At 33.7% G+C, this 22,729-nt stretch overlaps 1 protein-coding gene across 2 annotated transcripts in view; it reads right to left on the reverse strand.

The window, feature by feature from the left end:
* Nucleotides 1–4,768: 4,768 nt before the first annotated feature.
* The window catches only part of LOC110372982 (neuropeptides capa receptor), a 101,561-nt gene continuing 83,600 nt past the window's right edge, over nt 4,769–22,729 (reverse strand). For both annotated transcript variants that reach the window (XM_021330037.3, XM_021330036.3), the window contains exon 7: nt 4,769–7,812. In XM_021330037.3, the coding sequence (XP_021185712.3) occupies nt 7,557–7,812 (256 nt within the window). In that variant the 3' untranslated portion in view covers nt 4,769–7,556. The remainder of the gene's footprint in view (nt 7,813–22,729) is intronic.

Raw genomic sequence — 22,729 nt, forward strand, 5'->3', positions numbered from 1 at the left:
ACAAGGAAGGAATATTTTTATGTGATTTGTATTCTTGAAGGAGATCAGCTGCCAGAATTCGAAATTCTGAACCCCGTATACGACAGTCGCGCGCTTTAATATACCCAATGTGCTGAAATGTTTGTTTGAGCGCGCTAATCTCAGAAGCTACAGTATCGATTTGAAAAATTCTGTTATTGTCAGGTAGCCCATTAATTGAAGAAAGCTATAGGTAACTTAGTATTCGGATGCGCGTATTACTTCCCAAGGGATGCTTGTGAAGAGCTTGATGCTTGTGAATTTGTGAAACCGCGGGAAGATAGTCAAAGGCTGTTTTCAAAGCAAACTAAGTGTCAGCCGCCGTATGTGAGCGAAAGTTACGGAACTTCTGTATTTCCCTACATATTCACTTTTTCGTTCACATCTAACCGACGATACGTTACGAGTTATATGCATAGACGCTCCAGTCTGTAATACTAGGGTTGTCAGCGTCTCTATTGCCTACATTAAAATATCGCCTCCTAAAGGCTATATTACACAGTCCGTTGGACTTTTATCTCCGTTCCCAACTTTACGGACAAACAAAATGATGCCTAAATAAACGAAACCTTATGATGTATATTTAGGCTTCAAAGCATTAAATAGTTTCAGTTGGTACCTAACGTGCCCAGGAGTTCAAGAAGATATAACAAATAATAATGTAGGCGTAGCGACATGTTTATAATATTAGGTACATTTACATAGGTAGCTCTAGAAAGCTGGAAAACGGATTTTTGAGTTGATTGAAAAAATACTCTCAATTTCAGACAAAATAGGTAGCTACAAAATCAAAATCAAAATCAAAAGTCATTTATTCAAAGTAGGCTGAAAATCAGCACTTTTTGAACGTCAAATCTACAAAAGACAGCCCCCAAAACGCCCGCCCTTCACCACTTCCTATGTGTTTTTGCTGGGAAGAAGAAGTGGTGGAACAAACTCCCCAGCAACACAATTCTGTCTGTATGGTTTGAAGAACCGTATACAAAAAAATAAATAAAAATATCACTCAAAATTATACACATAAATTTGTATAAAAAAAAAGCAAGTAAACATGTAATCATGTTAGCTAGTACACACCTTACCCATACCTATTGCTCAAGCAGCTACAAAAAAAAAATAATATATATATAATGTGTAAAAAAAAACAAAAAAAAGAGAGTACATAAGGCCTCCATTCAGTGAAAATAGGTATAGTTTTTGGGCGTACCTACCGACATGTGAAACACGACGTGTTTTTATATAAATAAAAAAAATAAAAAAATTAAACAAATTTACAACATAAACAATGAAAACGGTGAACTAGGACTACTGTTCAAATCAAAAGTCATACACATTATATTACGGGTCAAGAAATATGTAGTCAGCAAGACGACCTGGTACCACAAGCAGCACCCGTTCACGAGCATAACGCGAGGATCAGCCATCGCCCCCCTCGCACATTTTTGAGGGAGGGAGGCAACCCGACCACCGACGCTACCGCAAGCAATACCGTCTAAGGGAGCATGACGACTTGCAACCACATAACAAGAAAACAGTTAATACTAATAGATTCACAGTCGCTAGTAAACCATTTACAAAATTGCGAAACAACCCATCGTGAAAACAGTACGATGGTGGTAATCTGTCAGAATACATACAAAAATGGAAAATGTCACGTATAAAATTAAAATAAATCACATCAACTATCAATGATAACTCTTGAAGCTGTCCGGTGTTTAACATGAGGACCAACTACTCTTATCGTTTAAGTAATCATTAACAGTATAGTAGGCTTTCTTCGACAGAATAGATTTGACTTGGACCTTAAATTTATCAAATGGCAATTCTAATAACGACTGAGGAAGTTTATTATAAAATCGTATACCTAGCCCCTTAAATGTTCCATGCACCTTGTGAAGCCTGTGAATGGGTACGCACAGTTTATGCTTGTTCCTAGTGTTGATACTGTGGACATCACTTTTCTTAGTGTACAGATGAATATTCTGTCTAATATATAGTATGTTGGCAAGGATGAATTGAGATGCCACAGTAAGGATACCTATTTCTTTGAAAAGCTCCCTTAAGGAATGCTTGCTACCTAGCTGATATATTGCACGAACGGCTCGTTTCTGTAGTACGAAAATGTTTTCGATATCTGCAGCTTTGCCCCACAGTAGAATACCATAGGACATAACGCAATGAAAGTAACTAAAATAGACTAGGCGAGCTGTATCTACGTCAGTGAATTGTCTTACTTTTCTGACGGCGTAGGCAGCAGAACTAAGCCTTCCCGCGAGGCTGGATATATGCGAGCCCCACTGTAGCTTTGCATCAACTGTTATTCCCAGAAACACTGTTGACTTCACAGTTTCAAGAACTTCATTATTTAGGATAATATTAGGTCCTAAGTGTTTCACATTAGGCAAAGTGAACTTAACACATTTAGTTTTTTTAGCATTAAGAACTAAATTATTTGTTGTAAACCAGTGCGTAACTAAGGAGAGTGCACTATTCACGTCATCAAATTGCTCTCTATTCCTATCAACTTTGAAAATGAGAGATGTATCGTCTGCAAATAATACTATATCACATATATTTTTCAAATGGAACGGTAAATCATTTATATATACTAAGAATAAGAAAGGACCTAAAATAGAACCCTGCGGCACGCCTAATTGAACTGGTAGGCCTGAAGATTTGACACCGTTGATGTCTACGCATTGCAATCTATTATTTAAATATGATTCTATGACGTTTAAAGCTCCGTTTTGAACGCCGTAATAACGTAACTTGCGTAAAAGTGTGTCATGTTGAACGCAATCAAAAGCTTTGGAGAGGTCGCAAAAGACCCCTATTGCGTTTTGAGAGTTTTCCCATGCATTAAAAATATGTTTTAAAAGAGCAACACCAGCATCAGTGGTCGAACGACCCCGAGTAAAGCCATATTGTTCACTATGGAGGAGGTAATTTACATTAAAATAACTGAGCAACTGCTTGAGTATTAACTTTTCAAATATTTTACTAAACGCAGGTAGAATTGAAATTGGTCTAAAATTACCAATATCCGACTTGGTTCCTGATTTAAACAAGGGAACGACTTTACTTTGTTTCATGAGGTCGGGAAATACACCAGCATCAACGCATTAGACACAACCATACTCGTAAATAGTTTTAGATACATAAAAGAAAGTCGTGTTAGTTACACTACTTATAACTCAATATTGGCTGAACCGTTAAAGCTGAAAATTAAAGGGGAAGTAGCTTGGACTCCGGAAAAAGGACACAGGATAGGATTTTTGTAACTCCGGTCACGGGAGTTATCTCGGGAGAACGCTGGTGAAACCGCAGGAGGAATCTAGTTTATGATACGAATACCTCTATTATTAGATGTGTGATCTCTCTGTGCCCAAAGTCAAGAAATAAAGGAAAATAACTACAAACATATGGAAATGTAACACAATATCGTAAAGGAATCTTGTTATATTTGACTACACGAGTCATAAGATATAAATGTAATAATAGCATGTCTGAAATACTTCCGTATCTGAATGAATATTTAATCAAATAAGGAATATTTAACTAATAGGCATATTTCCTTAAATGTTTCCTCTTTGTGATGGCAGACAACAGTTGCTCGCAACTCTTTATTTGATATCTCAAGCAATTTACCATCTCCACATAGGTACCTACGTAGCTTTTAAAGAAAAGCTTAAAAAAAGAATTAAAAGTATCCTAGAAAAAAAATGTCATTATTCAAACTACGAAATAGTTCCTAAGTATCTAAAGTAAAAAAATTGTGATAAGCAAAGTTTCGGAATACCTACTGTGTAAAATATATAAACGTACGTATTTTCTGATTTAAGGAAAGGTCGTTGAACTGACTGACTTATTGCCTATTCTGGTTCCTATAAAAACATATTGCTCTATTATATTGACATATGAGGTTATAAACAAAATTCTATCGAGGGAAAGTCGTTTGCAAAACTAAGTAAATGAAGAATATTTGGAAGTAAAAACGGTGAAAATAGCAAAGCTCATTTCTGGTATCCCTAAGGAATTATTTTAGGCATAGGTACGCACAAAATAATTTACCTTCATACCTTTTAATAAGTAGGTACCTATTTGAAAATATAGATGGTGAATATCAAAAACACGTTTTCCCAAACAAAAGGAAGACAGACTACTTTGAATTCCACTAAAGGTGATGCATATGTAAATGTTCTTGCACGTACGACAGTAGCTTTGTAGCTGTTAGCTCTAAGAAATGTCTGGAATACTATAACAACTTACCTCTTGTCGTCACCTGTCCAGACCGAAGGTTTCTTGATCCCAAAACACTTTAAAGTTAATTCCGTCTAAGAGTACGCCCACATTACAAAGTAAACACGGCAAGATGGTTGGCAATTTTTAAAAGAAAATTTTGATTCCAATCAAAGTAAAACGACTTACGGATGTTATCGCAATTATATTAATATTACGTTTCGGATCCTTTACAGAATCCATCGTCACGGGTAGACTAAGGTGTTGGTCGTCTTGATATTATAGAACAGTTACAAACAGCTACCCTACATTTTGTTGATTATTGACAATCCGATTCACGCAGAACGAGCTCACTGTATCCGCCATACCTATGTAGTCGACTAAATATCTGGTCGTTGTAATGTGCGTTTTACCATTAATCTTCAAACTGATTTATGTGCCCAAACAAACTCAGTCGACTAAAAGTTGCGTGTGCGGCTATTCTAACAATGTTTGAAAATGAAAAAACGGCATTATTTAACAGTGTATTGTACATATAAGAAAATTTACATTTATATATCAAAATTAGTAGCTAAGTTTAAGTTACAACTAAGTTTTACAGAGCGTTGTTAATTTATTTACTTCGCTAATTTTATTCAAGTGTATTTACAATGAGGAATTTTTTACATTTATATTTGAACATTATCATTTTCTAGGTGTACAACATTTAACATATCTATCAATTACCTATTTAGGTACCCAAAGGATAAAATATAACAACTATAGAAATTTAATATTAAAGTTTAAAGCTTCACATAAACAGATTTTTTTTTATAAAAATCACACCAGAGGAGTCTAATTATTATAATCTCTGGCCTTCCTCAAAAATAAATATAGATTCATCCTACTAATATTATAAACACGAAAGTTTGTATGTATGGATGTATGGATGTATGGATGTTTGTTACTCTTTCACGCAAAAACTACTGAATGGATTTTAATGAAACTTTACAATAATATAGCTTATACATCAGAATAACACATAGGCTACAATTTGTAAACATATTGTTCGAAATACTAAACCTGCGCAGACGAAGTCGCGGGCACCAGCTAGTATGATATAAAAAACACACAATATCACATCCAAAGTATTATTGTAGACTGAATTTCACTTTTTTTTTTAAATTTCAATGTTTCTCAAAAATTAATTGAAGATATCATTTTTTTAAATATTGGTGACAAAAGTTGTAGACAGATATATACACATGGACAATAAATTATGTAGGCATTACTATGTAGGTCGCTTCATTGTCTTAAGGCCAGAGACGAGACACGCAAAGAGCATTAAAACTAAGTAGTAAACCAACATCAAAAAGTGCTTATTAAAAGTTTTCCAACTAAAGTTACGCTACCAATGTAAGCACAAAATTTTCTAATGATAAGTAGGTTTGTTACTTAAGAGTAACACATTGCAGACTTTCAGTCGGCCGATAGTTTGATCGGGGGCTTGATAAGACCGGTATAAGACCGGCAAAAATCACGATTTTATCTTAAAAATAAAGTTCCTTGCATCGGGCCAACTGTTGGCCGACTATTTAGTCTGCAATGTGGCTAAATCTTATTTATTTATGTACTTTTTCAATATGTACGCAAAATATTGAAGAAATAAGACTCGGTTTTCGTAAAATAGGTTGTGGGCTCAGCTGTGCCTACATTCTATTTGGACCGTAATTTTTGAAAGAAAGCACTTTTTTTTTCGTTTTTTTTCTTATATTCCTCTCTACGTTCCTTTGTCACTGTTTATGTACTTAAGTAACATTTAAAAAAAAATTACATATTAATCTTATATTAACTTCAGCTTACTACGCACAAATTAGTTAGAAATACCGACATTAGCTTATAAGTTATGTTAAAATATCTATACAACACTGGATATACAAACGTAAAATACATCATCTTACTTATTACCATGGAGAACAAAATGACAAGCGGAGGTACCATAATGGAAATCTCCTTCTTACTTTCTTAAGTAGCGCGCCAAAATGCGGGTGTGCGGGGGACGAAGAACGTTACTGTCTTCGCCCCTACACATCTTCTTTGGACCCGCCAATTTACGTGTACCGAAAACCCGAACACTCATAACTGGTCAGATCCTTCCTACCTGCATTATGACGTCTTCGTTCATCTTTCCTTACTCCGTGCGTATTACTGCTACACGCGAAAAATAAATATATAAGCTTCTCATATTATTATACAAATCCCTGAATATATTTATCTGTAAGAAATACGTTTTATATATAAAACAGTCTTAAGGAAAGGTTAGGTTAGTTTAGTATATCTGCTTAAGATCTTAGCTTTAAATGTAATATTATTTTAACGTAATTCAGCTCAGTTATAAGTTACTCTTTCTGTAAGCTTATTCCACCATCTGCTACTGGCGTTTTATTTCTTAAGTTATTTAATTAAGTTGTATTTTCATTCAAGATCGTGATCATTTCGGCACTGTTGCAGTTTTTAACTGTAGTCTTATTTTGAACTCAATATAATTCATATCATATACTTACATTATGATAATGAATACTAGAAAGTAATTAATTTACGCATAACTTGGTTCAAATTTAACAATTCTACATACAGTTTTTTTAATAATTAATTTTCACGGCCGCTGTAATTTCAAGCAAAGTGATAGGATTAAACAAATAATTTCCATTATGTTGGAATCTTCTAAAGCTTTTGTGATTAATTAACAAGTTATCAATAATTTAGTAAGCAAACAAAAATGTTTATACAACGACTGAACAGTTATAAAAGTCTGAAGAAATATTTAATTAACATTGTTACAGAGTTCTTAATTGAAATGTTCTCAAAGGAATACCTATTTTTTGTAATTATAGCCTTCTCAAATAATTTACGAGACCAATCTATTATTAATCATAGGAATATATTTTACGACATATGGTAAAACCAGATATTTATCATCCTTACAAAACACTGGCATTAATTGACCTTTGCTGTTTTTACCAAAATATTTCGCAGCTGAAAATACTAAAGGAATACAGAATATACAGAAAGGACTCCTAACAAGCATAAATGAATCAGTTTCTCTCTGATTTAACTAGCTTATACTTACCTACAAATCCCAAAATTCGTTAAAACCTGCACACTTTTCTTTACGATAAACGTGTCTCAGCATTCGATACTGCATTCACCCAATGAAGAAATATGTCAATAGTTATTTATTTACACGCTAATACAAAAGTAGATTTTTCCTTACATTTTTCATCAACACCCAGAACCTGAGGATTTTTACAAAAACAGGTTCAAGTTTTCGAATAACTTTTGAAAACGGGTTCTTCGCAATCTCTGTCTTCACTAACACAGTAAGGTGATGGATCTTTTACGAAATCGACTTTGCTAATAAATGATATTCTCGATTCTCGTTTTATACTGGTCGAGTTGACGCTGGGTAGGGTCGTGACCTCCCGGCAGATCGTGTGATCCAAATTGATGATGCGTGAGTCTCTCCGACCACGGACCTTCCTGCAGAGTAGCGTCTCTTGGAAAGCGATGCGGTATCTGGAACAAATGGCTTTGCTTACTAAAATATTGTACAGATAAAATGATACACTTATTGTGTCGAGTCGTAATGTCTAATGGCTTTTAAAAGAATGGTTTAAACAGAGCACCAGTAAAAACAATACCTATTTTTCATATCTTTGTCTACGTTTCCAAAAAAATGAGAATAGCCATAACTATTTGACTATTGTATAAGTAAAAAAATAAGTAGCTCTTGTAGTCTTTTGCTCTGAAAACACAAAGGGTTCCAAACCATTTAATTTTTAAACGTTGACACAATGCCCCAGATTGCAACTAGCTGTAGTTAAAAAAAAAAACTTTTAAGTTATGTAGTAGTTTCACCACTAGGGCCCAGGTCCTGTTAGTTTTCATAACACCCTTCATTAATAAAATAGGAAGGAAAAAGGTTATGATTATGCGTGCAAAGTTTAATTAACACACTAATATTTTATTTAAACGCTATTAGACTGGCCAAAACACACATAGGGTTTCAGCAAACGTAATTAAACTTTATTGCAAAAGTGAATGTTTTCATTTCACACTTTCATGGAGTCCCAGTTTCAATTATGACAAGAAGTAGCTTTAACTTTAAGAGGATGTAATACAGTAGGTATCGTTTATGTTATTCATTAGTAGAATTTTGTATTTACTTGGAAGATAACATTTACTGTCTTTTTTCTCTTTCTTTACCTAACATTTTTTGTTGAACCTGAAAATGGTTAGAACTTTAGGCAGAGCTTTGCTTTAATAATATTTTCTTCAGATTTAAGTATATTTGTTAAGCCGGTGAAATCGTTCCGGATTATAATATTTAACTAACCGTACTTTAACAGATTCCGGTTACGTGGTGAATAAGAAATGTTTTTGATAATAATTTTACGAGACCTAGTTCCTTTTGCTTCTTCTAGTATAGTCTTAGTACATCCATATAAGTCAATGAAACCATGATGTCCGTAGGTACTTGTGCTCGGAATTTAGTTTCAGACGGCCAATAAGTTTGGCAAATGATTTAAATAGAACAAACTTCTATTTTTATTAACCAACTAGCTTCTGCCAGCGGTTTCACCCGCATCCCGTGGGAACTACTTCCCGTACCGGGATAAAAAGTAGCCTATAGTCTTCCTCGATAAATGGGCTATCTAACACTGAAATAAATTTTCAAATCGGACCAGTAGTTCCTGAGATTAGCGCACTCAAACAAACTCTTCAGCTTTATAATATTAGTATAGATTCCAGCTAATTCGTTTTGCGTATAACATAAAGGTGAATGTGGGAGTGAAGGATTTGAGAAACATTTTTATTTTATCCACGAAGCTCTGAAATGTAAAGATATGTTAATTAATATTGTTTAAGTAATTAATATTTCTTTGATGTACAAAATACAGTAGGTGAAAAAACCATAGTTTTAAGTAAATTAGTCACGTAGGTTTAAGAAACAAGGGCTCCTCGACCTTTGAACCAGCACCCCTTTGTCAGTTATCTTGTAATTCCTGAAGTCAAAAGGTCAGTTCAACCTTAACAATCCCGGCGCCCCAAATACTCTTTGTAAAGCTTTTTTTGTAAAGAAAACTATCGATTTGATTAAAACCATTTTTATTTTTGACCTAAGCCTGAAATTTATTGTTCCGTAACCTAAATTTTTTGGAGAAAAGAATACAATACATTGTAACCTTGATTTTTATTTTGGTCACACTTTAGACATGAAAAAAATGTTCTCGCTTGTTTCCCACACGGGTTTTTGTACTTCTATGCTACCTCTATAATATTTAAGAATATTTCTACGTAATATAAGAGGATTTTTTGTTTCTTTGTTAAAGTTTCAAAACTACAGAACCAATTTGAAACACTATTTCGCTGTAGAGAAGTTACATTTTCCCAGAGTGACATAAGACTTTACATTATCAAAGTTGGGGAAGTATTTTACACGGGACGTGCGTGAAACCAATACAAGGTGTTGATTTGCATCTGTGCAATATTTCAGGAGGATGACATAAAATACGTAAAAAATATGAATGATGTTGTGTATGCTTTGTGTTTGAGCATATGTGTGAGTGCGCAGCACGGTTTTAAGGCCAGTAACACACGCGCAGAGTTTAAATACGGCTAGGTGACATTGGCGGATTTTCGAAAAAAAATATTTAAAAAAATTACGTACCAATTTTTTATTGGTTTGGTTTAAGAATCATTAGCATAATTACGTCCTTGGATGCAAATCAACAGCTTTCATAATAGAGGTCGTATAATATTGGCTTCATGTAAGTTTTGAGCTTGACCACAAAAGGCGAATGTCGTGACGAGCTGTGACGTCAAATATCGTCACCCCTTTCTGCTTGACGGGGCGTTAACACCAAAAATAAACGAACTCTACCCACGCTTGTCTTGATTTTTCTAGCTTCGTTAAATCTCGTCAAGTCTGACAAGCATTTATTAAGGTAAACGCGGGTGAAGTCGTCATGCCCCAATAGTCGTCAATTAATCTTAAAACTTTTATTATTATTTTCTACTGAACTTAAAATGGGGCGGTTTATATATCAACATATTCTTGATAATATAATGCACAATTTAAATAACAATACGGGGTTTTAACAGTCACGGCTTCTAAGATATGTTATTTCAAACGTGTGTGCCCTAACAAAATCGTTTTTTCGTGAAGTTCAGCTGTCAAAAGTGAAACTCAGCACGTGGTTTTGTGTTTTGATTTACATAACTCCAGTGGGGTCTGTGGTATGTTTCTTTGTTCAATTAGATAGTTAAGTTTATTTGCTAGCGATGTAATATGCAATTTGGAATACTTTTAACATAGAAGATATATTTTTTTAATGTGACATCTATTGGTACTTCAAAACTCCCATTTGACCCAAAACCCGTCAATTTTACAATTATTATGACAACTACTGGGCCATGCTCAAAAGTTGCACCTAAACTCGTCATAATGAGGATATTTTGTGTTTTACAGTACAAAATGCGAATAAATGGCTAATATCGGGTTTTTACAAAATTGATAACTGTCTAGAACAAACATATTTAAGGTTAAGATTACATTTGTTCATAAAACTGCGTTTCTTTTAAGCTTTTTCTTAGGGGTAAATTTTACTCTGCTGGTTCTAGATGCACGTACACAGTTATGTTATTCGATTCAATTAATATGTTTCTTAATGGTTAAATCCCCTGTTTTCTATAAGTAAGCACTTTCTACGAGTGTTTTTTTAGGTATATATTGGCCGCTGTAGGCCTCCGCCATTCGATTAAGATCTACCGCTTTGGGTACAAGTAGGTCTAGCACTAGCCTTTGTTTCTACTACGCTTGGATTACAATTTGTGGCAAACAAAAATTGACTTTTCTTACACTATGCTTTTTGTTCGAAATAACTGCATTTCGTTATGCGTATTGTACCGCGTCTTCCTAGCGTGCCGTAATAGCGCCTGTATAAAAATTATGTCATTCAACTAGTTTTGACGCAAAAATATCAAAATCAGATTTAAAACTAAGATGACATAGCTTCCATCGCTGTCACTTCTTTGCTTGTCGTATTCGATATTGATGGGTAAAGGGTAATCTTAAGTAAGATTTTTTATTTAAAATTGTCTGTATTTAGTGATTGCATGATCGTAATTTTGATAGCAGATCATGACTGAAAGAAACTACAAACAAGAGGGCCTTTTAAAATTCATAAAAGCTGTAAATCAAGGGCCCACACACAACATCAGATGCAGCAAAAAAATTTAAAACGCCCTTTTAAGACAACTTTAATGAAATGGTGACACAAAACCGACGATTATCCCTGTATATACTATAGAAATGAACCCAAGGACAATCTCCGGTTCTGTGCTAAAGTATTGCTAACTATGGAGGAAAACTACTTGGGCTATTGCGTTGCGAGGGATGTTGATTGGATATAGGAAACTATAGGAACTATGGCACCTGGAAAAAAGTCGTGGTGGCCTGGTGGGCCAAGAATCAACCTCTCAAGTATGAGGGCGCGGGTTCGATTCCAGGTCAGGCAAGTACCAACGCAACTTTTCTAAGTTTGTATGTACTTTCTAAGTACATACAAACATACATTACATATTAGTTTTAAGTTGTACATATAAGTTTATTTTTAATTTTTAAAATTAATGTAAATATTATGTAAATGTTAAAATGAGGTTACTTTCTAAGTATATCCTGCAATGACACCAATGACTGTGTTTCGGATGGCACGTTAAACTGTAGGTCCCGGCTATCCTTGAACATCCTTGGCAGTCGTTACGGGTAGTCAAAAGTCAGTAAATCTCACACCAGTCTAACCAAGGGGTATTGGGTTGCCTGGGTAACTGGGTTGAGGAGGCTGGATAGGCAGTCGCTTCTTGTAAAGTACTGGTACTCGGCTGAATCCGGTTAGACTGGAAGCCGACCCCAACATAGTTGGGAAAAAAGGCTCGGAGGATGATGATGATGAGGAACTATGGCACCTGCCGATGACAATGTATAAAATACATGTTAAAATGGCAGGTGGAGACTCGCCACCTCACTTACTGGGCTCCCGGGAATCAGTTGCTAAATCGCAACAAGAGGGCAACAGGTACATGAGCGGCTGAAGGGTGAGGATACCTCGGCGGACTTTAAACGCAGATCACGCGCTCCCTGTGGGTCCAGCATGACCGGCCCACTCGCCACTTACCACGAGGCACCTACCCTCCGAGCAGGGCTGCTAACCCTGCTCTAGCGACTCCACTCTGGTCGGCCAATGAAGGCAAGCCAAGAGGCGGGAGACCTTCACTCCAGCAGGCCGGAGATGGGGGACAGTATACTCTCCCCGGAGCACTCGGATATATAGTCCCGCGGGGTCGCTACTCCCCGTCATCCACCTCAGATGCCCTGTGGGGCTTATTAGGTATTATTATTATTGACTGTGAACGGTTAGTTGTACCTAATCATATTTTATTTTTTGATTGATACCTTTAGACAGTAGACAGTTTAAACTGTTTATAGAGATTTTTGCAAATGGTACTTAGCATGCGCTAAGTAGTTCAGAAGTTTTGATGAATGACAACCTTACCTACATATCTATGAATGTTAGTAATTATTTCGCGATAAGCTATATAAATGAATGTGGCTTTTATTTTTTATGAATACTAATTATTTTATTTTACAATTTAAATATTTTAAAAGTAATTATTTTACTCGTGCTACATATGCACATGACTGCATCGTTATTATGATTAAAAAATATAACATACTAGCTTCTGCCAGCGGTTTCACCCGCATCCCGTGGGAACTACTTCCCGTACCGGGATAAAAATTAGCCTATAGCCTTCCTCGATACATGGGCTATCTAACACTGAAAGAAATATTCAAATCGGACCAGTAGTTCCTGAGATTAGCGCGTTCAAACAAACAAACTCTTCAGCTTTATAATATTAGTATAGTTATCGGCACGAATCTTGAGCTCTGACCTACTCCTGCGCAGAAATATTTATTGGGTCCCTTTTGTGGTATGAAGTGAGGCGCGAGGACGGGCTAAAGCGGTGATTGGCCCGCAGTGCACTGCGTCATAGCGGTCACTCGGGATTGGTTCTTTGCTAATAAATCACTTCTGCGCAGATGTAGGTCAGAGCTCAAAATTCGTGCCGATAACTATATAGATATTTTATACATAGACTGGTTTTGTGATTCCAAGCGTTTGATAGATAGGAATATAAATTAAAATGCAACCATGTATTGCCAACCTGCTATTCTAAATAGGAATTTGGTTTTTTATCTATCTACCTACCTGATGTTTCAAAAGCACAAGTATGCTTAACAAATTCAAGCACAAAAAAAATGTACATAACTTGAACCTTATGTTCAAGAGCAGAGAGTTTACATTAGCATTAAAAGTTGACGAGTACTGGGATAATTTGACGAGTATCCGTACAAATCAGACGACTATTGGTACAAATCGCCCTTTTTTTACTTTTGCCTTAATAAGTATATAAACCCATCAAAATGATTAAAAAAACATTAGTTAATTAGAATAATGAATAAATACTCTATCACGTCATGCAAAAATTGTCATTTTCTATTGAATATTTAACACACAGTAGCGCTTCAAAGTCAGTGATTTCCGAAATCCGACGACTATTGGTACGTTTACCTTATATGCTGGCATGCCTCTGATTTTCCCAGTTTTCATTGAAAGCCCTTTTGCATTAATTCAATTAACTAAGCTCGTCTCAGTCACTGATATTGCCTTTGTTAAAGTATTTAAAGTTATTCGTACAATTTTGGAACAATGCTCTGAATATTCTACCTCTATAATATTATCAATATTTTTAACATTTTTGGGTCTGTAGGTAACTGAATTTGCTTGAGTGAATACGCTTGTCTTTTGGAATTATGACGTAATTTGCAGGTAATGGAACAAAAAAAGGCTTGTAAAATGATTTTAGCATAATGTTTACGGGCTTAGTCTATAAGTAAAATTCCATCATCTATGATGTAACATAGTCGTAAATAAGTCTTTTTTCGTGAAACGAAGCGAAAAGTCGATTTGTTTACTACTCACGTGTGTGTCATTTTGAATATTTCAACCGAGGTTTTAAAAGCAAGACTACATTACGTACTTGCGTTTGCCGTACGTACATACCTATACTTAATATATACCTAACTTATAATTGTTTTTTATTTATTTTATACAATATACACACTATATTTACAAACTTAAACTACTTATCTTATACAATACTAAAAAAAAATATACTATATACAAAATATATATAAACATATACAAGCTGTTGATTTGCATCCGTGCCATATTCAAGGACGTAATTATGCTAATGATTCTCCACCCAAATCAACAAAAAAATTGGTACGTAATTTTTTTTTTCGGAATTCCGTCAATTTCATCTAGCTGTATTTAAACTAGGCGCGTGTGTTACTGGCCTTAAAACCGTGCTGCTCCCTCACACAAACGCAAACACAAAGCATACGCAACGATTATTCATCATTCATAAAATTGGATTACTTCTGAAATACTACGACATTACAATGACAAAAAAGCAGTGCATATTAGTTATTTCCCGTCAACTGTAATTCCAATCGATTATTTACGTATTTTATGTCCTCCTCCTGAAGTATGGCACAAATGCAAATCAACACCATGTATAAAAGAACATCGATCGGGCGTCGAAGGTACCGACATATCGGTAGATGAAGGGTAACATTTAAACATAAATCAGTCTAGACGCAGTGTTAATTACTAGGCCTAAATCATCCAATCTAGCTAAATCTCTAGCACTAACTTCATTAACATTGCCTGTCTCTGACTCGATTAACTCAGTATGCCGGTTAGGACGATTAAGTTTCTGTAGTTAATCACTCGTCAGTATTATAACTATAGGAATATGTTAAACTTAAATTCAACATTTAATATTCATTCATTAATTTCATTTGTTCGATTAAGTATGTCTTCCATAATTCCAAATCTATATTGAACATAATGGCGTCCAAGCCCGATTTCTGCCACGGGGTGCGGCTGTTCTCATATAAAGACATATTACTTATAGTGCACAAGCATTTGCGCAGACACAGGTGCACGCTCATAGCTCGAATTGACAGCAATCAGAGAGATCACTGAAACATTGAAAATATCGCTTAACTATGGCAATCTAATTCTGGGTGTAAGTATTCCTGGAAAGTGTAATACAAGTACACCCTTTTTGTGCGATGTATTAAAAACTTAAACTTGCAGAAAAAAAAGTTACTCTTGAGACCCTTGAGAGATTTACACGAAAATAGTAAGTAGGGAGTGACCTAATTTCCAAAAGTATGGTTCTTAAAGGAGGTATATTATTATATCAACATTTATGTGAATTTGTTACACACTTTATATAAATTCCGTGGACATCGAAGAGAAATATTACAATGAACAACATAATTTGATAGTTATTTAGTGTTGGTCTACCAAAGTCCTATTTAAACTTGTAGGCAAAGGAATTTGTTTGGTTTAATTGAAGAATTAGGTCCCATTTATAGAGATCACACGGACAGTTTGAGGTCAAAATTTATAACGTTAATTCAACATTGGAATACAGGCCAAGCACGTTTTTCGTTTGTGCTTCATATATTCATATTTTAAATATCAAGAAATCATTTATTGTTTGGTTTTATTATAAAGTACTTACTTTCGTCGTATACACATTACTTTATTTTAAGAAACGTTATTTGTTATGCATATGTACGTTATTTATATGTTGTAGGTATGTTCCGAAAACACACATGTTTCATTACCTAGATCATCTTCCCACTTTGGACAGACACTGAGACTATCTACTAAAGCGAACATTATGTCCAAAAAAGTTTCTCCTTGTTTTACACTTACTGACAGATTGTATCGTAAAAACTTATGCCCATAATGTCTCGAAAACCGGAACTTTTTTCTTTACGCAGCCGTCTAGCTAGTGAATGTATCATTTATCTTTGTTTTTGCCACAAAATTTCAAGGTAAACTGGCCGACAAAATATTGTGGTCCCCAAGTTACTCGTATTTCTCAAGGTTGAAAGAAAAACTGAATAACTTATGTAAACTATATGTAGTACATTTTGTACGAGAAAAGTGCGAAATATTCTTTTAGTCGAGAGTATGTAAATGTAAATATTTATCCTCGATATAGGCTTTATAATTCAATGTATTCAGCCTTGCAAACCCTTTAGCGTTATTTCTCGTATTCAATTTGAATTTTATTAATATTTCTACAAAGAAAAAAAGAACAAAGTGTAATTGACTCTCTCGAGGCGTAATTATTTTTGTGTTTTGTCATTTTATCTTATAGGTATGTTTACAAACATTCGTTATACGTGTCAGGAGAAGTCCGGAAAACTTCAATTGTCCCTTGTGGGAATAAAACTTGATAAGGATGCGTGATCAATTTGTCAGCCATTGCGAAAGTAATGCCGACTCAGTGTTTGTGAATCACAATGACCAGATTTAATCTATACTTGCCTAATATTTTTTTGCCTAAAGGCGCTTCAGGAACTATTGGATGGATTTGAAAAATAATATCAGTGTTGGAGTGAATATTTATTAATTTTTCAAGATAATGGTGATGTACCAATTTAGTGTTAGATGACTCATATGCGGTATGTATGTATAAACTGAATTTTTTACCTCTAATTGTAAAGAGTTATTTCAAAACACAAATTACAAAATACCGAAGCTCTCAAAAAATCAACATTGAGCCGACAGATATTACTAAATTGTTCAACTTTCATTAATATTCCTGTGACGTGAGTATTTTTAATTAAAATATTATTCGCGGTTTACTCGCCAGGTATTGTTGTTACTATGTAGATTTTGCGAAGTTATATTCAAATACATATTGCAATAACTATTGCTATGCCTTGAACTGAATCAGTGATTTGTTCTTGAGAACTTTCAACTACTACAAACATTATATTAATAAGTTGTTTTCCATGTTAAATATAATTTTTACCTTCTAAAAGTGTCTCATGTGGCTAAACCATTCCAGTACTTTATTAACCAAGTTACTAGGTTACTTCATAACTGTACTAGGTGCTACGAGATATGTAGCTACGCAGACTACTACGATAACGCTACGTGTCTCGTAGCCACTAAGTAGATGTAATGTAGCCTGCGTAACTAAAAAACTTTGCACTATATATTACGAAGTTCGTGTCAAGGTACCCTAGAATTACTGTACTGATTATAATAATACTTACGTAGTAAAAAGCTTTAGTAATTTACTATATTTTAAGAGTTCAGTGGACAGTTTCTAAGTTATTTTGTTTGCGGTTTATGCAGTTGAAAATAGTTGATATATCGCGGACAAAAAGTACTCAGACACCATAGTTCAGTGAACATATTAAGATTTTTTTACATTCAAATGACATAACTCCGCAGCTAAATGCGTTAAGTTTCAGAATTATAGATAAAGTTTCTCAATTTACGCTGGCTAGTTAGTATTATAGATGTTTTACTTATTTTATATTATGTCTTAGTTCTTGTATTAATGATACACGGTTCACTTTTTTCTGTTCAATTTGTAAGAAGCTAATAAATCGAGTCAATTGTCATTATGTCATAAAAGTCAATAATTTAATGTCTGTTTCCGTGAATAACTTCGTCATTCAGCAAAAGTTAATTGTTTTGGTCAATCGTCGAGTTACAAGCTTACAAAATATTAAGTAAGTACTTAATATTAATACATAGGTATATACTTTGTATATCTTTGTGAGCCAGCTAATTGTGTTTATTCAATTAGAAATTCAATAATAAAGTTATAAATTAAATAAAGTTATCATAATCAAGTGTATTCAATAAAAACTTTTTCGTCAATTTGTTATAAATAACTATTCGTTATTTGTTGTGTCTCTAAAATATGAGATATATAGATACAGAAAATATCTTGATTGGAAGCAACTACAAATCATAGAATAAAATAAAAAAAAGTTAAAGTTTCTTTGAAGGTTGATTACAATGCGAGTCAAGAAAGATTTAAAGTTATTTGCAATCAAAGTATCAATGAAAAATCTGTATTTGCTTTGTATTTATTTGAAGTATTGATTACAAAAGTATTGTATTTTTATTTACTTGCTAGATTTGTGACATGAATGTATTTGACTCTGATTACTTGATCAAACAACGTCTTATACACATACAATATGAAGCTTTTCGAAAAATGTTCAGCTATTGCTATTCTAAGCTAACATTTATCATCCAAGCTTTAATCGTGATGTAATAAAGGCTCTCAAATTATTTCTTGACAAAACGAGTTACGTAAAATCTTTTTAGTACATATTATGTTCAAAAAACAAAGGCAAGACGTCTACCGGCTTAAATCTAAAATAATTTAGTAATCCTTAAAATCCGTCAGCCTATTAGATGTAAAATGTATTCTTTAACCCGCTAAAGTTATTCTAGAAAAACATCAAAGTCCGCAATCTTTCTGTAAACTCAATAGGCTTAATAAATATTGGATGCTCGTGCTCTCAACTAACGTAACACAATTTATTATGAACAGTTACAAACTAAGTTTGTGCCGTTCTTGCTCAGATTTAGTTTTTCCAACTAGATCAGATTATGTCCATTCAAAGGGGAGTAATGAGGCTCAATAAGTAGGATAAGTTTGCCAATAGATAAGAATAGTTGATAACTGGGATTTTTTTTGTATCTTATGATGATATAAAATTAAGAGTTTATTCAGGAAACAAAAATTAGGCGTTTATCTCGAAAACTCAAACGTTACTTAACTTTAAGTGTTAGTTACTTACTTAAAAGTTTCTCAGAAGCTAAGTGTAACAGAGATAGGATAATGTTTCAGCCTCAATCACTAATGGGTGAGTCCATCATACACAAACGTTAGACTAAAACATATTTCACATAACGAATCAACCGACAACAAAGGTGACACGCATATTTCATTTTAATAACAGCTGAAAATGCTATTTTTTTCCAACAATTTGTCACAGATTATTATTATGAAATACTATTGCTACGCGAAATAAATGATGTTCGTGAAAATTCATTCTTTTGACGAAAACCCTCATAGTGGAGTCTATGTAATGCCGTAATAGTGTATCTTTTGATAGGTATAAAGGACCTAAGTAATGGTCGATCCTTTGATCTTCTTATCGTTTATATTTGGATTAAATTTTGGTAATGCTATATTTTTATTTTTTCAGGATTGAAATTCAATTGAATTGCTAAGTTTAGACATATATGTATGTTATCGATTTATTTATGACTAAACAGTAAACATGTATTCGTGGTTTCGTCTGTGTCAATATGGAACTTGGATCAAATAGAACCTACATATCTTTTTATTGCGTCTTTTTCCATGTAAAATTTCATTTACACTATAAAACAAAACAAACAAACGAATGTATTTGTGATATTAGTTATGCTAATATTGTGTGCAGACAATTTCTAAATACTAAAATACTTTTCAATGCGGGAGTTAATTAGTATTTTCATTTAATATAACTGGCACCGACATCTGGGCCTCGCAATTAAATTTAATTTGAAAAGCAATTATAAATATTGCCTTCTTAATTATTATTCAGAATTTAAGGTAAAAAGGTGTGAACAGCAATAGGTAATAAAATAATTTATAATATATTTTATTAACGAATCGTAAATTTACAGAATGTTCATTACAGTTCTTATGAGAAAGACAATCAAAGTTATATAAATAACTAACTGAAGTAAGAACATAGAAAGGTACCTAATACTTTGAGCTCCTCATTGTCAGTCTCAAAATCTAGTTTAAAATAATTTAAGCGTCGCGCTTCGAACTTTCGGAACTTACAATAGTACTAGGTTCTCGTTAAACTTTCATACTACTGTCCAAAAGTTATAATATTGAATATGAAATATGAAAACTACGTCAATGTGTCTTTATGTTATGAGAGCAAAATCGGATTGAAAACTGTTCATTTTTAACATTACAATATTTTTGGTTATTTACACCCGCTTAGACTAGAAGCCGACCGAAAAATATAGTTGGGAAAAGCCTCGGAGGATGATGAATATTTTCGGTTATTTAAAAGAATCTCTGATCTGAGTGCGTTTTTAACTTTGTAACGGTCGGTTATAGTTTACAACATCATAATGAAAGCATATTTATTGCTACTTAAAATCACAGTGAATAGGGTCTGTATTGATGTCGTCATTAAAATGAGTGTAGTAACATAGAAACCTCTTTTATGTAGAATGGTGGGGTTTGACAATAGATTTAAGCTTCAGACGCAAACAAATAACAAATGAATTAAGTGTAAGTGACAATAAAAAAGAAAATCAAACGTCTGCTCGAGTGACGACAGATTAACTGGACTTTTATCTTTAAACGGATTTCCAATATCCACGGGTACTTGATACTTTAATATCATTTCACCTTAGAGTAATAAAGGATAGATTAATACAGAAAATTCAATTATTTTCAAAATCTTCATCTACCGATTTACTGGCCAAAGTGATTTACATTATAATTGAACATCGTGATAAAAGGGAAAACAAAGCAAAAATCATTAGTAACTAAATAAATCTTTACGGCAAAATTGCCTTAAACTCTTCGTTGAACGCGAAAAGCAATCAACGGAACTAATTATAGGACAAATAGAATTAACAAATGCTATTGGAAACTGTGAAGTAAACAGAAACTTTAGCAATACAGAACTAGCTGTTTCAAGTGGTTTCACTCGCGCCCCGAGGTAATTCATAAAAAGTAGCCCATAGCTGCTGTCTTGTCATCTAGAGCTACAAACAAACTTTCGTATGTAATAAAAATATTATTAGCAAGCATAGTTGACCGACCTCTTTTCCTGATAATATTAAACTTGGAACTTAATCCGTACTTGAATGAAGGTTAACTATAAATATACGAGTACCACTGACCACTGGTCGTTAAGTTAAGCCTAAGTATTAGAATTGTTTACTTAATCCAGGGTTAAAACTTTCAAACGATTACATTACTATTTTCCGTGCTAACGTTAGGCTAGTTGAATATAAGGTAATCGCCTAAATTATGTCATAACTTTGGGAAATGGGCAGTTTAGGTCCGCCAAGCTCAGAGACTGATAGTTTAATGGTACTAAGTACCTTGGGATTTGTTTGCATAGTAAATTATGTATTCTACAAGCTTAAATTTAATTTTTGCCTAGATTTGCAAGAAGTGGGTTATATTCCTTTACCTAATTTAATTTTCATATAGATACATATTTAGCGCTTATTTTTTCTGTACATACTTATAAAGTAAGTCGCTCATAAGAATTGTTCAAAAAAGTCCAAACTGATTCAGAATAAAAACTTAATAATCCAAGATTGATGGCGTGCTCAGAAAAGGGATCAGATACTTTTTCACACAATAAGGGTCATATGTAACATCGGATTGTGGTTAGCTATCCAATAGGACAAGTTGGATAAATACGATATAATAAAAACTTGGAAAACTGCAATCGCTTTGAAATCAAATAAAATCTGTTTTGAAACCTACAGTTGGTTTAAAAGACAGCTAGATAGGATTAATTGCAGAGCCATAAATTCTTTAGTTAGAAATGGTTAGAAACTTGCTATTCTGTTCGACATTTAGTATGTTACAATGCCGCGCTGGCCCAATAACTTTACTGGAACATTTTATGTGACAGCAAATAAAGAAGAGTATTTTAACTTCGACCAATGTCATTAGTTAATGTGATACAGCTGCTATTGGTTTTCACTAAATTAAGAATTAAAGAATTTTATCCAATCTTCTTAGGAAATATATCCATCCGCTCCATGTAAAACACCGATAGCCGGCTGTATTGGAAATCAACTCTAATATGATTGGAAGTAGGCTATGCATATGATGTAATCCTCTTGGATAAGAGATAACCTTGGATAAGTTACCAGTTATCATAATCATCATTCATGAGGTTAGATTCAATAATCACATTCTGAAAAAACTAGGCATCAATATTTTCTAACACTATTTCTCACTTTTTTCGTGCGTTATAGATATATCATCGATATATGTACTTAGTTTTGCTGTGTAACTACCTACTTTGTAGACCAAAAAGTTGGATCTTTTATAGTCTTATCAAAAATATACGAGGAACTAACTCACTTACTTTATAACATGAAATATCACTTTGATACAAAAAGATTTATAAAAATGCTGGTTTATTAAACCTTATTCGTATTTCCGACTTTGTAAGATTTAAATATTCCGAGCGAAAAATAATTATATTTGACATTTTAGTAGACAATAAGGCGACCGAGCCAAATTAATCTGAGCCGAATTGTTTGTTCGTAGACTCAAATAAAATCAGATACCGTCAACAATATTACAGAATTCCGTTGATGAGAATTTTCAAAATGGAAATATTATGTCCGTTTTGAATAGTTTATTGTTAAACATTTCTAATTGAAACACGAAATAGACAAGATAGGGTATGTTTTTA

Source organism: Helicoverpa armigera, chromosome 19 (genome assembly GCF_030705265.1).
Source record: "Helicoverpa armigera isolate CAAS_96S chromosome 19, ASM3070526v1, whole genome shotgun sequence".
NCBI classification, from domain to species: Eukaryota; Metazoa; Arthropoda; class Insecta; order Lepidoptera; family Noctuidae; genus Helicoverpa; species Helicoverpa armigera.